Here is a 12,698-nt window from a genome sequence, read left to right as displayed (position 1 = left end):
AAAGTTAGCCATATGGTGTGGGCGTATGCCCGCTGTTGTTATCGACCGTTCACAGAAAATATTTTTGCTAGTAGTACAGTTGAATCTCAAGTGTGTCTTTGATATTTTACGGGCACACCTGCTATTATTACCAGAGGCCCAATCGCAGAGCGATCTTGGCAATAACAGCTTAAACCTTTGAGTTTAGGGCACAATGCATGTTTGCTTTTGCATTTACAACTCAATTGGGAGCGATATCGGAGAACTATCCCAGAGCCTAATAAAACCACGCCGGTCTCGCTGTGGGTGTCTCGTCCGACATCGGCGACAGTGACTTTTTGCAACCGACCGAGATCTACACAAATTGCTGCTTCCATTAGTCACACTGAGACCTTTCACTAGACTTTCGTATAGATTCTCGTTAGGAGACCTATACATATGCGATCACAATATTCGGCTTCCTGGGCGAATTGATGTGCGCTGAGGCTTGTCGCCCTGCAATCTGGCTTTATACATGCAGGATGGAACCACCAGATCTCGGCATTTTGTTCGTAATGTTCAAAATAAGGGGTTTGGTGGCCGTTAAATACAAGTGCCTCTTTATATACAGTCGAGTTACTCTTCAAAACAGCGCCATATTATTCCTGGTGAGAACACTCGGGTTTCAAAATCAACATCCATCAGTAGGCAAAGACATAAATCCCACAACTTCGGGTTAGGGGTGATTTCCTCCAGCGAAGTGAGCCGCACCAATCGCTCCAAGTTACAAGTATTGGTCGAACACACGAAGTTCTAAGGTCTGAACAAAACTAAAACTATGTCTCACTGTTGTTCTCACATGGTGAGGATGTTTAACGAAAGGGAAGATATGGATGTGTCGGGAGGCTTGCTGAGGAAAAGTTTTTGATAGTATCTGCAATGCTCTTGACATTGGTCCTCGATACCATAAGTATCCGCAGTGATGACCGTAGTATCCTCAACATTCGGAGTTCGAATAGGGGAAGATGCCGATTGTCTCGCTTCACCTGGTTGAAGTAGGTGAACTGAAGCCAGTAGAAATATTCTGTGAGCCATAGTCCGCTACGAAACGCGACCAGGCATTGAATTTCGGTCAATTGGTGAATCTCAAAGGGCAATACCGCTGCGATCAGCTACGCTTTGTTCCTCGAACTACCTGAATCTAGGGACACTGACGGCTTCAGTTGACAGGTCTTGATATCGCTCACCCGGAAGCAGTTAGACTAAGGAGATAAGGAAATATCATTGGTTCTCTGTATCATTGATTAGTTTGGAAAACCAATGTCATGCATGAGCTATAATCGATTGCTAGTAACTTATGTGCGTTGAGATGGATAGGTGCAATCATCAAAGTTGTGACTGTGACCAGGGTTGTGACCAACGAATTTTGAGCAACAGTAGTCTGGGGCTAGAAAAACCAAATTTTAGTACTATTGCCATAGCTAGTCACACGGCCATTCGTACCCTCAATTGATCTGTGTTTTCACGGCGACGAGATCAACTCTGTAGCAGGTCTCGCGGAGTTTCCCCGGACTGTTCTGAGATCTGCCGTATAGAAGATCACAAGATGTCTTCCGACATAAATTTAATGTCGGAAAGTCCATCTACGTCCTCACCTACAGATTCAGGAACCTTGCAGCATCGAACTCCGGCGTCTGGAGACGGTCACCGATCCAACGGATGGTCGTCAACCCGGCGGCCAAGGAACAGAGGGATGTGGAACACATTATGGGCTAATTTCAAAAGCGAAATATCATCTAGTAGTGGTGAAATTTCGACGCTAGAAGAATCAGATTTGGATCAAATCGTCAGCTTTCTTCTGGTTCCGTTTTCGCTGGAGAAGGTGCGTTGGTCTGACGGGTTCCGTATGCAAGCTAATGGTGACAGGTGCTATTGTTCGGTTTCCTGACGTGTCTGGATTCATTCCTATACTCTTTTACGATTCTTCCGTTGCGGTTTGTTCGTGCTACATATCGGTTACTCACATCGTTCTTGTTTAACAAAAAAATCTTCCTACAACAATCTCAAAAGGTTGACATTGTCAAGGGTGTAATATTGGTTGTTACAGTCTACCTTTTATCAGGTCTTAATGCAAGTATATTGTATCACAATATCCGTGGCCAATCAGCCGTCAAGCTGTATGTCATGTTCAACGTTTTAGAGGTACGCGTGGCTTTTTTTTATTGGCCTTGATCCTAAAACTGATCTAACAATCCGTAGATCGGCGACAAGCTATTCTGCAGTCTAGGCCAAGATATTACGGAGGTGCTTTTCTCTAATAACACTCTCCAGAGACCGATCCGTCTATATTTGTTTATTATTGTTTCCATATTTTATAACCTCCTTCATGCCGCAGCATTATTCTGCCAAATGATCACTCTCAACGTTGCAGTGAACTCATACTCTAACGCTCTGCTCACACTCCTTCTCTCTAATCAGTTTGGCGAAATCAAGTCCACCGTTTTCAAGAAGTTCGAGCGTGAGAATTTATTTCAGCTGACGTGTGCGGACATCTCGGAACGCTTTCAGTTGTGGGTCATGCTTCTAATTATTGGCCTTCGAAATATTGTGGAAATATCAGCTTCATCGGCAGGTATCATTCCACAATCATGGAAAGGTATGAACACCATTCTCGGCGCTTTTTGTGGCCCAGCAATTGTTGTTTTAGGAAGCGAGGTATGCGTGGACTGGCTGAAACACTCTTACATCGCCAAATTCAACAAATTAAAGCCGAAAGTATACAATCGATTCCTTGACGTGTTTTGTCGTGATCTTTTGCGAAACGGACTTTCGGGACAAACCAATTTGACGAAGCGTATCGGCGTCCCGCTTATCCCCCTCGTATGCGTATTCGTCAAATCGACAACTCAGACGGCACAGTTGATCATATCTAGTCACTCTTTCCAAATCCCCACGCGCACTGTTGCCGCATTTGTATCTGGCTATGATGACGGCAACGAACTGGCAAGTCCACGCGCCACGGGATATGGTGGCAATAAAAGTGCGAGCGCTTTGGTCCTTGAGTACGCTACGTCATATATGATGTCCACTATAGAGATCTCCTTATATTTGGGCATCCTGTTAGCTATTTTTGCGATGTTCGTACTATTGAGACTTGTCCTTGGAACCGTGCTATTGGAGTACTGCTATCATCGGCTCGATATTCAGCAATTTAAAGACGCCAAAGCGCGGCAAAATTCAGTCTCTTCTGGTAGCCGAAAGCCGTTTGCAGATGAAAGGGTGAAGGGCGAAAGAAAAGGTGGGGCGTGGGGTCTAATTGACATGAGTGACGGAATTCGGGAAGAAGTTAATAAATTGGATGAGGAAGACAAGGACGAGGTAGAAAAGCAGCAAACGAATAAGAAGAAATACGTTGACTTGCAAGAGGTAGAACGGTTTAAGATGGTTGCTAAACGAATTTGGTAGCTTATGTGAATTTGATATGAATTGGCTTGGCTTTTGGATGGACGAATTGTCTCGTTGTCCTATGAAATGGGTATGATTGCTTGGAGAAATTGTAAGACTATTTGAATTGTTTCGTAAGAAACTGTATTATTAAAGTTCTGGTGAGGTGGCGATTACGGTGTAATGGTTAAAATGGTCGCATTTTTTTTGTAAGCAAGAGAAACAAAATGTACAAAAACTATCTATCTAATTCTAATTAACACAGAGTAATACTTTACAATAAACCGCATAATGTCTATTCTATTTTAACACCGATGACACCATATCTAAACAACTCCCAAAAGCTCAATAAAATAGCTGTGGCTCCAGTGATGATATCATCTCAATTGAAGAACTAGGTAGTAAAGTGGCGGGCGTATAAACAAACTCGCTAGTCAAGGGCACGTTGGACGGGCTGATATATAAATAACTACTCTCCTCAGCTTCTGATATTGGTCGGTGAGATAATAAGGTAAACATATCGGGAGTGGCCGGCAGCTTCGGAGGTAAGCTATTTGAATATAGGTTGTCATTGTGCAATAAGTTGTATTGCGGAAAGTTATGTGAGTCGAGATCGCCGTGGGATGAAAATACGGCTGGAGTATACATAAATGCCATGTGATCCTGGTCGGCAATTTCAGCTTTAACTCTATGTCGGAGACAGTCATTTCGATGATCAACATCGTATGGCGAGAATTCTTCCATCAGTCGCTCCATCTCTTCACTAAAACGCTCGCGACTGAGGTTAATATAACGCAGGCTACTATATGAGGTATCAGGAATATCTGCCATCCGCATATATTTCTCCTGCCATCGAAGCTGAGCATTGTAGCCCTCACATCGGATATTTAAAGTCTCGCAATTCTGACAGGTCGGCATCCGTTCGTCGCAACGTTTATGCCTTGCTCTGCAAGTTATACAGCCTAATATTTCAGTCAGCGCATACCCCACCAAACTGGGGCTAATATGGGTTATTACCGGTCCTGGACCGAGGCTGACGATCAAATCTCCGGCGACGAGTAGAGTCGCTACCTCCTCGGGACTCGCTGACCGGTGCTGGTGAAGACATACTCCAAGTCATGTCCATTCATTATATTGTGGGGAACGCGGAGAACCGAAATGAAATGACAGCGAACTAGCCGAACCTTGCGTGTGAAAACGACAAAAAATTGCCGGGAATCGCTGAGAATTTATAAGGCATCGTTCAGGCTAATGCAAGCTATGTGCGCCTGTGTGGCCCGTGAGTGCGGACGGTGACAGCGATGAGAATAGCACATGTGGATTTAGATTGATGAAAGTATAGTCAACTGGATATATTTTGCCGGTTTCTGCACAGAACCCTCTATTATTTATTAAAACTGTCACATCAAACCATTATTTGACTTCAATAATACTACGATCACAAATATAGTAGCCAATATAATTGCAATTCCCTGCAAACAGAGAACTTGAAAAATAGATATCTTCTGAGGAACTCCTCGCGCCAGGAACTGAAAGTTGACTTTGCCACGTGCACGAGTAAAATTAAGCTGAGATGCCGTCCGGTGGCGTTCCATGTATTCTCCTATTTTTCCCAAATTACGATGCCATCTTGCGGTGAACTCAATATCTTCACGAAATTGATCTGTGTTGGGCTGAATGGGGTCAAGCAGTGGGGCTCCCCGGGCTGGTGCGCAACTTAAATTCTCTGGACAGTCCAATAGTAATTTGAGTAAGTTCAACGAATGCAAATATCATGTGTGTGCCATCCTGCACTGACTCTTTAGTGGCCCAAGTTAACATTGTCACTTCAACAAATTGTGAACATCATTTGTGCGCCTGGATGGCCACATCTTCCCGGGGGAGGGGGGGAGGGGAGCCAGGTCTCAATTCGCCCCGAATGGCCCGCGTTCTGCAGGGACGCCCCTTAAGTTCCAGTGAATCCTGTTGTTGGCGGGGCGAACCGTTGCAAACTTCTTGGACTTGCCACCAATGCCACGTGAGCAACTAAACGACCAACGCCAGTAAATTTGCGATCACTTTTTTTTGCTACGGACTCGTCCGTCCTCGTGGCGACTTACATCACATTCGATGGAATATTCTATTGAGATTGTTATGACTGAAACTGTGGCTTCGCTTCGGTAGTTGATAATCCGACAAGAAGCTCAATCCGCTCTTCCCAGTCTGAGTAAATACATTCGACCCACAGTCGCCCACTTTCTGCTTTGATTCACATCCATTAAGCGAACTGCACAGCATAGCCAATTTGTACAAAAGAATTCTCGCCACCGTTGAGTGAGTGCTGTGTAGTATATCATCGTTCCTATCATCCCTCTTTTAGCCATTCCCCGATCGACTCGCATAAGGCTCGCAAAATTAGATTCTGCGATACAATGCTAACATCCCTCAGTCGTCGACCAAAATTTAAATTTCCTAATAGCCGAGGAATTCCCGCAGGTGAGAGTGGATATAGGAAAAACGTAAATCAGCGAGCACGTGGGAACTGGGATCGCTCACGTGGCGCCTAATGCATTTCGTGTGGTGATAGAATCTGAAACTTGCAAATATTTAAAAATAAAATCGCTGATCATCATGAACAGTTAAAAGTTAACCAAAAAGAAAACTGAAATGCCGAGGAAAAATATTGGTCATGTGTGAAGGACTAATGCAAGTTTTTTGCTGGAGAGCAACTCACATATTTGTGAAACGAGACGACGTTGTGACGAAGGTTTCTTATTCAGGCGGCTGGTGATTTATCCGGACCAAACCTAACTTAATTATGTAGGGTTTACCTCGCAATTTTGCTTTTTTGAGTCAAAATGGTGTTCGGATTCGTCATTAGGTCAACGGATCACGGCTCCACGAGGTCTTTCTAAACATGTGGACCCCATTCCTGCGTGAATTATCTGATCTGATTCGGATAATTATCGCATTATGCAGTTTTCTTTTTGCCTTAAGCTTGACTGGCGGTCCCTACTAAAATAGAACAATTATCATTTGCTTCTCGTATGAATTACTGTTTAGTCATATATGGTGATTTTTTGAATATTTTATTTATTTTTTTAGATGATTAATCCACATTTCTTAGATGATTAATCTATAAACTGGTTAAGGTTTACTGAGTTGCTCGTCAGTCCCGCATTGAAAAACGAAGCGCTCTAGCATAATCGTCTCTTGGTCCATAACCGTCGCTGATTTATGTGAATTTCTTTCCGAGGGAAACCCCCGCCACGCCAGACTAGATGCGGCTGTTAATGTATCTCGCAATATTTTATTTCCGTACGGGATCATTTGTTGCATGGGCCACCGCAGTCGTGAAATCAATTCGGAATCTACCTGGACGCGCAAAATACTCATCGTACGTGTGGTACAGTACTGATGTCTTATTTGCTGGCTCATACTGGTCCGCAGATAGTACTGTCGAGCTGCATTTGGATAGGTTTTGTGTTTATGTCAACAGATTAATATGAGAAGATTACATGTGAAAAATCTCCAAATATTACACTCAGGCAGCCTTGTAACATTATTGGCATACAAGAAGGCCAGTGAGAAGCCATGGTTAATCACCATAGAATACGTCAACCAGATGACCACCTGAACCAAAGTCGCGAGGTAATGTACGCTCAAGTCCGTAGAGATCATGCGAATGCGTCTTTTGAGGTACGATCTCGCTGAAATCCAAGTAAGTGTCTGGGAGCCCAATTCCCCGGAACACTGTGTCGAGAGATTCCGGTTGACTCGTGTACAAATGCTGGTTCTCCCAAAGCGGTGATGAAAACGAGCCGGATGTACAGGGCGAGTATCCATCGTCGCTGACCGGACTGCTAGGTACGGTCGGCAGAGTACTGCTTGGAAGCGCGAAGGTTTTGGTCATCCTGCTCCGAACCGCAGCACTAGACAAAGTCTGCATTGTCCGGTAGTCCTCTACTGTCATGAGAACAGGATCCGAATAGGGTGGTCCGAAAGGTGTGTGCGGAAGAGGTGTCGATGACGTTGAATCAGAGGAAGTCGAAAAGCCATCTGACTCAGAGGCAGCGATATCTAATGGTGGTCGTATCAGCTCCATGCTGTCGGTGAGAACGTCAAACGGCGCATAGAGTTCCAGGAGAGTATCAATCTCATCGCTGTAATCACGGTAATGCTCACTCTGGATATTGACATATCTCAGGCTGCGGTACTTCGTCTCCGCCACCGGCGCGATTTGCATCGTACGATCCTGCCAGCGCAGGATAGACACATAACCCTTGCAATGAATGTCAAGGCGTTCACAGTTCATGCATGTGGGCGTTCGCTGATCACATCGTTTATGTCGAAGACGGCAAGTAATACATCCTAAGGTTATTAGCATTGCTTCGAGCAAGAGGAGACTAAAAGCGCACATACCTGACCGCGATCGAGGTTCTCTATCCACTCTTTTTCGAACAGATGTGTGCCTGTCTCGACGCCTTCCAGAGTAGGTAGGTTGTGTGCTGTAGTTCGACGGCATGATCGATGTTCGGGGATCAAACTTCGGATTCAGCAGAAAGGCGAGAAGAGACGGTCGGTATGATAATGAGAAGATCATGTCAAGACGGGGGATGCTAATTCACTTATAATCTGGATAGTCTGCGGGACTAGCCATGACTCTGGCCACCGAAAAGTATGTCTGCAGAGACTACAGTTGGTACGCGTGGCGACAAAGAGTGCCGACGACTGAATGTACCATGAAACATCATCAATAAATGGTAACTCGCCGAGGTTCGCCATCCCGAAGACTAAAATCTCACTTTTCCACGCGGCATTCGCAACTGTGTGCACGTGGCGGAACGACCATATTACCCAACCAGGACACTCTGTATTGAGCTACATACTGTCGCTTCCGCAAAAAGGTCCGCCGCGTTCAAAACCAACGAAAACGAACCTGCGTTGAGTCGTAGGTGCATCATGCTTTTTGCATGGGTCGCCCCCGCCCCGCTTTAAATCCACGCGGCTTTTACCTTTCACCCTTACACCAACGTCGGTAGATATCCCTGAACAACGTCTTACCTCTTCGAGTCAGTTTCTCGTGCGAATAGTTGTGCGAGCTTCGTGCGAGTTTCCTGCGAGCCCAACCACCACTCCCCCACACTTATATCTATGCTCAAACCAATTCGACACCGCACCCATTTGACATGAGGGCTAACTTCAGCAGTTTAATTCCGCTCCGAAGCTGTGAAAATCCTAATATTAATTTGCTGCCACTATATGAGCTAGCTTGTCTCTTCGAGATGATTTGCAGTAGGAATACCTCAAAGAAAACGTGACATCGTGAATGAGCAATGCGTTGGGAAACAACAAAACAACAGTACAGAAAATGTTAACGGTATGACTTCATTGATTTCCTAGCTCAGAACATGGAATCGAAGCGGACCGGAACCCCAAACACGTGCATCAGACACGAGGACCTGACCTCCTTCTGATGTCTATTCTGCTCATGGTAGAGCACGCGAGGTCACTCGGCCGAGTGATGGTCTTCTTTCATCACAGCGTTTGATAGAACTAGAGAAAATGTCAGCTGGACACGATCGTCAAACAAAATCGTGAATCTGAATCGGAGCCATTATTGACATCTCAATTTCGCTCGGGACAGCTAGCATGCGATTTAAAGCAAGAAGTAAGGTTAACACTAATTAGTCGATATAGCCTCGGTAAGAATGCTTCAGGTAAGCCAGTAACAGTTGAGATATAGTTCACCAGTACTGATTGAAATATCACGTCCAAATAATATTATCCCATGACTTTTGCTCTAACTAGTGAATACCCCGAGGTGTTTTACGTGTTAGAAAGTTTTTAATAGTAGGATTTTAACTTTTGTTAGTTCTGCTAAAGCCCTAAAAAAGTGAGATTTTAAGTTCTGGCGCGGATTATTAAATGAAAAATTTCCTGGTTGAGAAGTTGACGAGACTTGCTTTTTTCTAGGGTTTCTTCATAGTCACAATCAACTTTAATTCATGGGATCATCCTCATCGCCGACGTTTCGGCAGAATCTCCTTCCGCTGCACTACTTGGCCATTGTATTTTTTACGATTCTTGAATTCGATCCCATCTCGTGACCTGACCGCCGAATTATTCCAATGCCAGCTGGTAATCCTCTGCATCGGTGCCAAATTGTTGAACATCGTTGAATATTGGTTTACATGCCACTGACGGCTACACTGACAGATTAACATGGCCAATTAGAGCTCTTGTTTCGAGTTGCGAAGAAAATAAACGATTTATGCCAACTATTAAGCGGTAATAGTCTATAGTATATACATCAGAATGAAATTATATAAACCGTTGTCCCAAGAACCTTCACCATGTAACCAGTATATCAAGATGCTAAGCAACAATAATGCAATATGAAGTAACTCCCAAACGACAATAACAATGACCATATTTAATATTCTGGTCCCTTCTCGGAATATCTATCTTCCGTCTGTGTGTTAATCACTAGATTTCGCCGGGTGGCGACTTTTCCGGCTGTTATTCTCTCCTCTCTTCTTCCTGGTTGGTCCAAGCATATTGACTTCGTTTCCGCAAATACGGTCCGAATTTGTAGAACAAAAATGGGAATGGCATACATCCTAAGCACAGGAAACCTAGTAATGCTGAAGCCCAGGCGTACCCAAGGTTATCGTACACTATACCTTTTTAGCATTGCTCAGCAATTAGTAATAGGGGAAACGCGCACTTACTGGGGACAGAGACAAGAGGAAACGCGGCTGCAAAGGAACTCCGCAAAAACCCGTTTGCTGCCAAAGCAGATGCCGCATATGGTCTGTACGCGTCAACAAGGTACGTGAAACGCCCGAAAACACCAAAAGCATTCCGAATCCGAAGGGCACACCAGCGATAATTGGAACAATGTAATGTACACTTTTATATGTGGTGAATGCGAACCAAAAAATGCCTATAGGAGTAAATACAGCGCCAGCCATGGCTTGTGGCAATCTAAATTCCGGCCTAGCGCCGCCGTATCTGAGAGACAGTCTATGGTATGTCGACCTCCAGAATGGCTCTGTTAGAACACCGGAAATGATACCTATGAGCATACCCATAAAGGTTAAGCCGACGTGTTGTTTCTCAAATCCATGATTATTTTCGAAAACCATTGGGAACGCTTCGAAGAAAAGATACATGATTCCAAGAAGAATCGCCGAGAAGAGACATAAGCAGAAAACCATTGGCTCCAAAAATAACAACTGAAACGGGCGCTGGCAGCTAATGACAACAGTCCTGATAACTGATCGCTCGATTTTCTCGATGGGCGCATGTAGTTCTTTGTTGCCTGTTTGTTTGCGGAGTTTTTGCGCTTTCCATCGGAGAAGGACAGGCGCATACGTCTCAGGAACAAACAATAAAATAAGACAAAGCATGGCCCCGGTCCATATCATCATTACGTATATAACCCATCGCCATTCAAGTTTGTGTGTGATGAAATTACCAAATAAAGGTCCCAGGCAAGGTCCCAAAAACGGCGCCGCGGTGAAAATCATCATCGGCTTGCTTAGCTCCTCTTTGGAGAATAATTCGCTCACAGTACCACCGGCAACTGACATGAAGGCGCTTCCTGCTAATCCAGACAATAGTCGATTAACCAACACAGACGTGATATTCTTGCCAAATCCGACAGGAAATTGAAATGCAAGGTAGAACGTGAATGATAGTATGTAAATGATTCGACGGCCGTAGAATTCAGACAGAGGCGCGTACAGCATGGGGCCAGCTCCCATCCCAAACACAAATACTGAGAGTCCTGTAATCGCAGTAATCTCTTTCACATCAGTCTCTTTCCAGACCGACGTATGTCGCAGTATATATCGAACTAGAACAAGCCCTGTGAATCGAAATTAGCATTATGGTCCCAACGTCCGTTGAACCCGCATTCCAACATACACGCACAGGGCTCCCGCGCTGCAAATAAGGGCAGCGACCCATTTTCTGAAAATACCGAAGTTCAAGGGGTTAGCAGGGTCATTCGGACCGTTCCATCCAACTACATTCGATTCCTCCGTCTTTGAATTTCCATTTTCCTTGTTCACCACGCTGTCCGGATTTGGAGTCGCCGAAGCATCTGAAGAACGCAGTATTCGTTTATTGCCACATGTGTCGTTCGCCGCTAAATCACTCCGAGACCCCGAGAACTGATCGACTCCGTTGGTGTGGACGCCAACGTCGATGAAGACGCTGCTTGCCGCGAAAACATTTCGCAGTAGGAATTCAGAGTATGACACGGATTTCAGATTTGAGCTCTAGTAATTAAGAGTCAAGACGGCTTGAAGAAGTGGTCAAAGCGAGCTCTGGTCAGAGGTGCAGATGACGACTTTACTTTAGAATGCGCCACTCCGCACTTGTAGTCTCCTGCAAGATGATAATTTGCATCATTAAGAGAAGTTGTATACAGATATCATCATGCCAACGCTGTCTAACAATGAATGAATTTGTAATCGTCATGGCGGGAGTGAAATCGGTCTCTGGCTGAGGATCAAAGCACTTCACGCGCCCCGTATTCCCGAGTTGCATGGCTGGTTCGATCTCAGGGTTCAGCCAATGTCTCTCAATATTAACAAAGCTGTGTTTTCTGAACCTGAACCGACTCAAGCACCAGGCCATAGCCAATACAGTGAACTCGTTCGGCAATCGCCGATCGTCCCTTAGTGCGAATCGCTTACCCGCGATCGAGATCGTCCCCGAGTAGCGGATCACTCCTACACGAAATCTGAATTTTACATATAGTAGCTAACGGCGGTCATGTAATATCATCATTTAAGATGGCAGCTGGTATAGTGCCTACTGGGTGCACTTTTCTGTCTGATCTATGGCCATCTCTGTTAGACTTCCGGGACTTACGCTGCGACGTCCCAAAATTTTTCAATCTTGTCTGCCTGACGCTGCAATTGGATTATTGTCTTTGGAGTTTTAGCCACCCATGTCTCTGGGGATTGTGGTTGACTACTCTGCGGAGTGGGTGTATGAAGAATCAGTGACAAGTTACTTACTACCTCAGCTGGATCATAAGGAACTAACCTAACGGTTCTAAAGACAGTGCCTCTTCTCGTGCGTTTTGATAAAGACGCAAAAAGTCAACCTTATTATTGATGCCCCCAATAGGATGTTAATGAGAACGACAGAGATTCTGCCATGTTATGATTTCCGGTAACGCAGAGTTGTAGATTTTTTCTCTGCCTGCGACCTCCGTCTGATTTTCATCGCCTTTTGCCGATATCCGGCTCGTAAGTCGTAGCATGCGACATCGTTTGAAGTAGCTTACTGATCCG

At 44.9% G+C, this 12,698-nt stretch overlaps 4 protein-coding genes across 4 annotated transcripts; 1 reads left to right on the top strand and 3 right to left on the bottom strand.

Moving 5' to 3' along the window:
- Positions 1 to 1,473: 1,473 nt before the first annotated feature.
- On the top strand, positions 1,474 to 3,669 carry V1513DRAFT_449351 (eukaryotic membrane protein family-domain-containing protein). Its single transcript, XM_066898662.1, has 3 exons — positions 1,474 to 1,840; positions 1,885 to 2,160; positions 2,218 to 3,669. The coding sequence occupies exons 1-3, from the start codon at positions 1,565 to 1,567 to the stop codon at positions 3,421 to 3,423; spliced, it is 1,758 nt and encodes a 585-aa protein (XP_066752119.1). The 5' UTR covers positions 1,474 to 1,564; the 3' UTR covers positions 3,424 to 3,669.
- On the bottom strand, positions 3,586 to 4,852 carry V1513DRAFT_178237 (uncharacterized protein). The gene is made up of 2 exons (XM_066894280.1): positions 4,420 to 4,852; positions 3,586 to 4,364 (listed from the first exon to the last, which is right to left on the bottom strand). The coding sequence occupies exons 1-2, from the start codon at positions 4,526 to 4,528 to the stop codon at positions 3,748 to 3,750; spliced, it is 726 nt and encodes a 241-aa protein (XP_066752118.1). The 5' UTR covers positions 4,529 to 4,852; the 3' UTR covers positions 3,586 to 3,747.
- Positions 4,853 to 6,496: 1,644 nt separating this feature from the next.
- Positions 6,497 to 7,707, bottom strand: V1513DRAFT_449343 (uncharacterized protein). The gene is made up of 2 exons (XM_066898661.1): positions 6,832 to 7,707; positions 6,497 to 6,778 (listed from the first exon to the last, which is right to left on the bottom strand). Exon 1 carries the CDS (start codon positions 7,694 to 7,696, stop codon positions 6,980 to 6,982), a length of 717 nt encoding a protein of 238 aa, XP_066752117.1. The 5' UTR covers positions 7,697 to 7,707; the 3' UTR covers positions 6,497 to 6,778; positions 6,832 to 6,979.
- A 2,196-nt stretch (positions 7,708 to 9,903) lies between these two features.
- V1513DRAFT_459801 (major facilitator superfamily domain-containing protein) lies at positions 9,904 to 11,626 on the bottom strand (the record flags this gene model as incomplete). Its single annotated transcript, XM_066899790.1, has 6 exons — positions 9,904 to 10,061; positions 10,112 to 10,296; positions 10,321 to 11,167; positions 11,253 to 11,257; positions 11,317 to 11,547; positions 11,589 to 11,626. 6 exons carry the CDS (start codon positions 11,624 to 11,626, stop codon positions 9,904 to 9,906), a joined length of 1,464 nt encoding a protein of 487 aa, XP_066752116.1.
- Between the last annotated feature and the right edge of the window lie 1,072 nt (positions 11,627 to 12,698).

This window comes from Lipomyces chichibuensis (assembly GCF_038497645.1).
Source record: "Lipomyces chichibuensis strain CBS 12929 unplaced genomic scaffold V1513scaffold_30, whole genome shotgun sequence".
Taxonomy (NCBI): Eukaryota; Fungi; Ascomycota; class Lipomycetes; order Lipomycetales; family Lipomycetaceae; genus Lipomyces; species Lipomyces chichibuensis.
Note: the sequence above shows the minus strand (reverse complement) of the source record. Positions and strands in the feature narration are given on the sequence as shown.

Coding starts and splice junctions, on each gene's coding strand:
- V1513DRAFT_449351 (XM_066898662.1), top strand. CDS start 1,565: ATGTCTTCCGACATAAATTTAATGTCGGAAAGTCCATCTACGTCCTCA. Junction 1,841..1,884: donor TTCCGTTTTCGCTGGAGAAG/GTGCGTTGGTCT, acceptor TAATGGTGACAG/GTGCTATTGTTCGGTTTCCT. Junction 2,161..2,217: donor TCATGTTCAACGTTTTAGAG/GTACGCGTGGCT, acceptor AACAATCCGTAG/ATCGGCGACAAGCTATTCTG.
- V1513DRAFT_178237 (XM_066894280.1), bottom strand. CDS start 4,528: ATGGACATGACTTGGAGTATGTCTTCACCAGCACCGGTCAGCGAGTCC. Junction 4,365..4,419: donor TCAGCCTCGGTCCAGGACCG/GTAATAACCCAT, acceptor CTGAAATATTAG/GCTGTATAACTTGCAGAGCA.
- V1513DRAFT_449343 (XM_066898661.1), bottom strand. CDS start 7,696: ATGAACTGTGAACGCCTTGACATTCATTGCAAGGGTTATGTGTCTATC.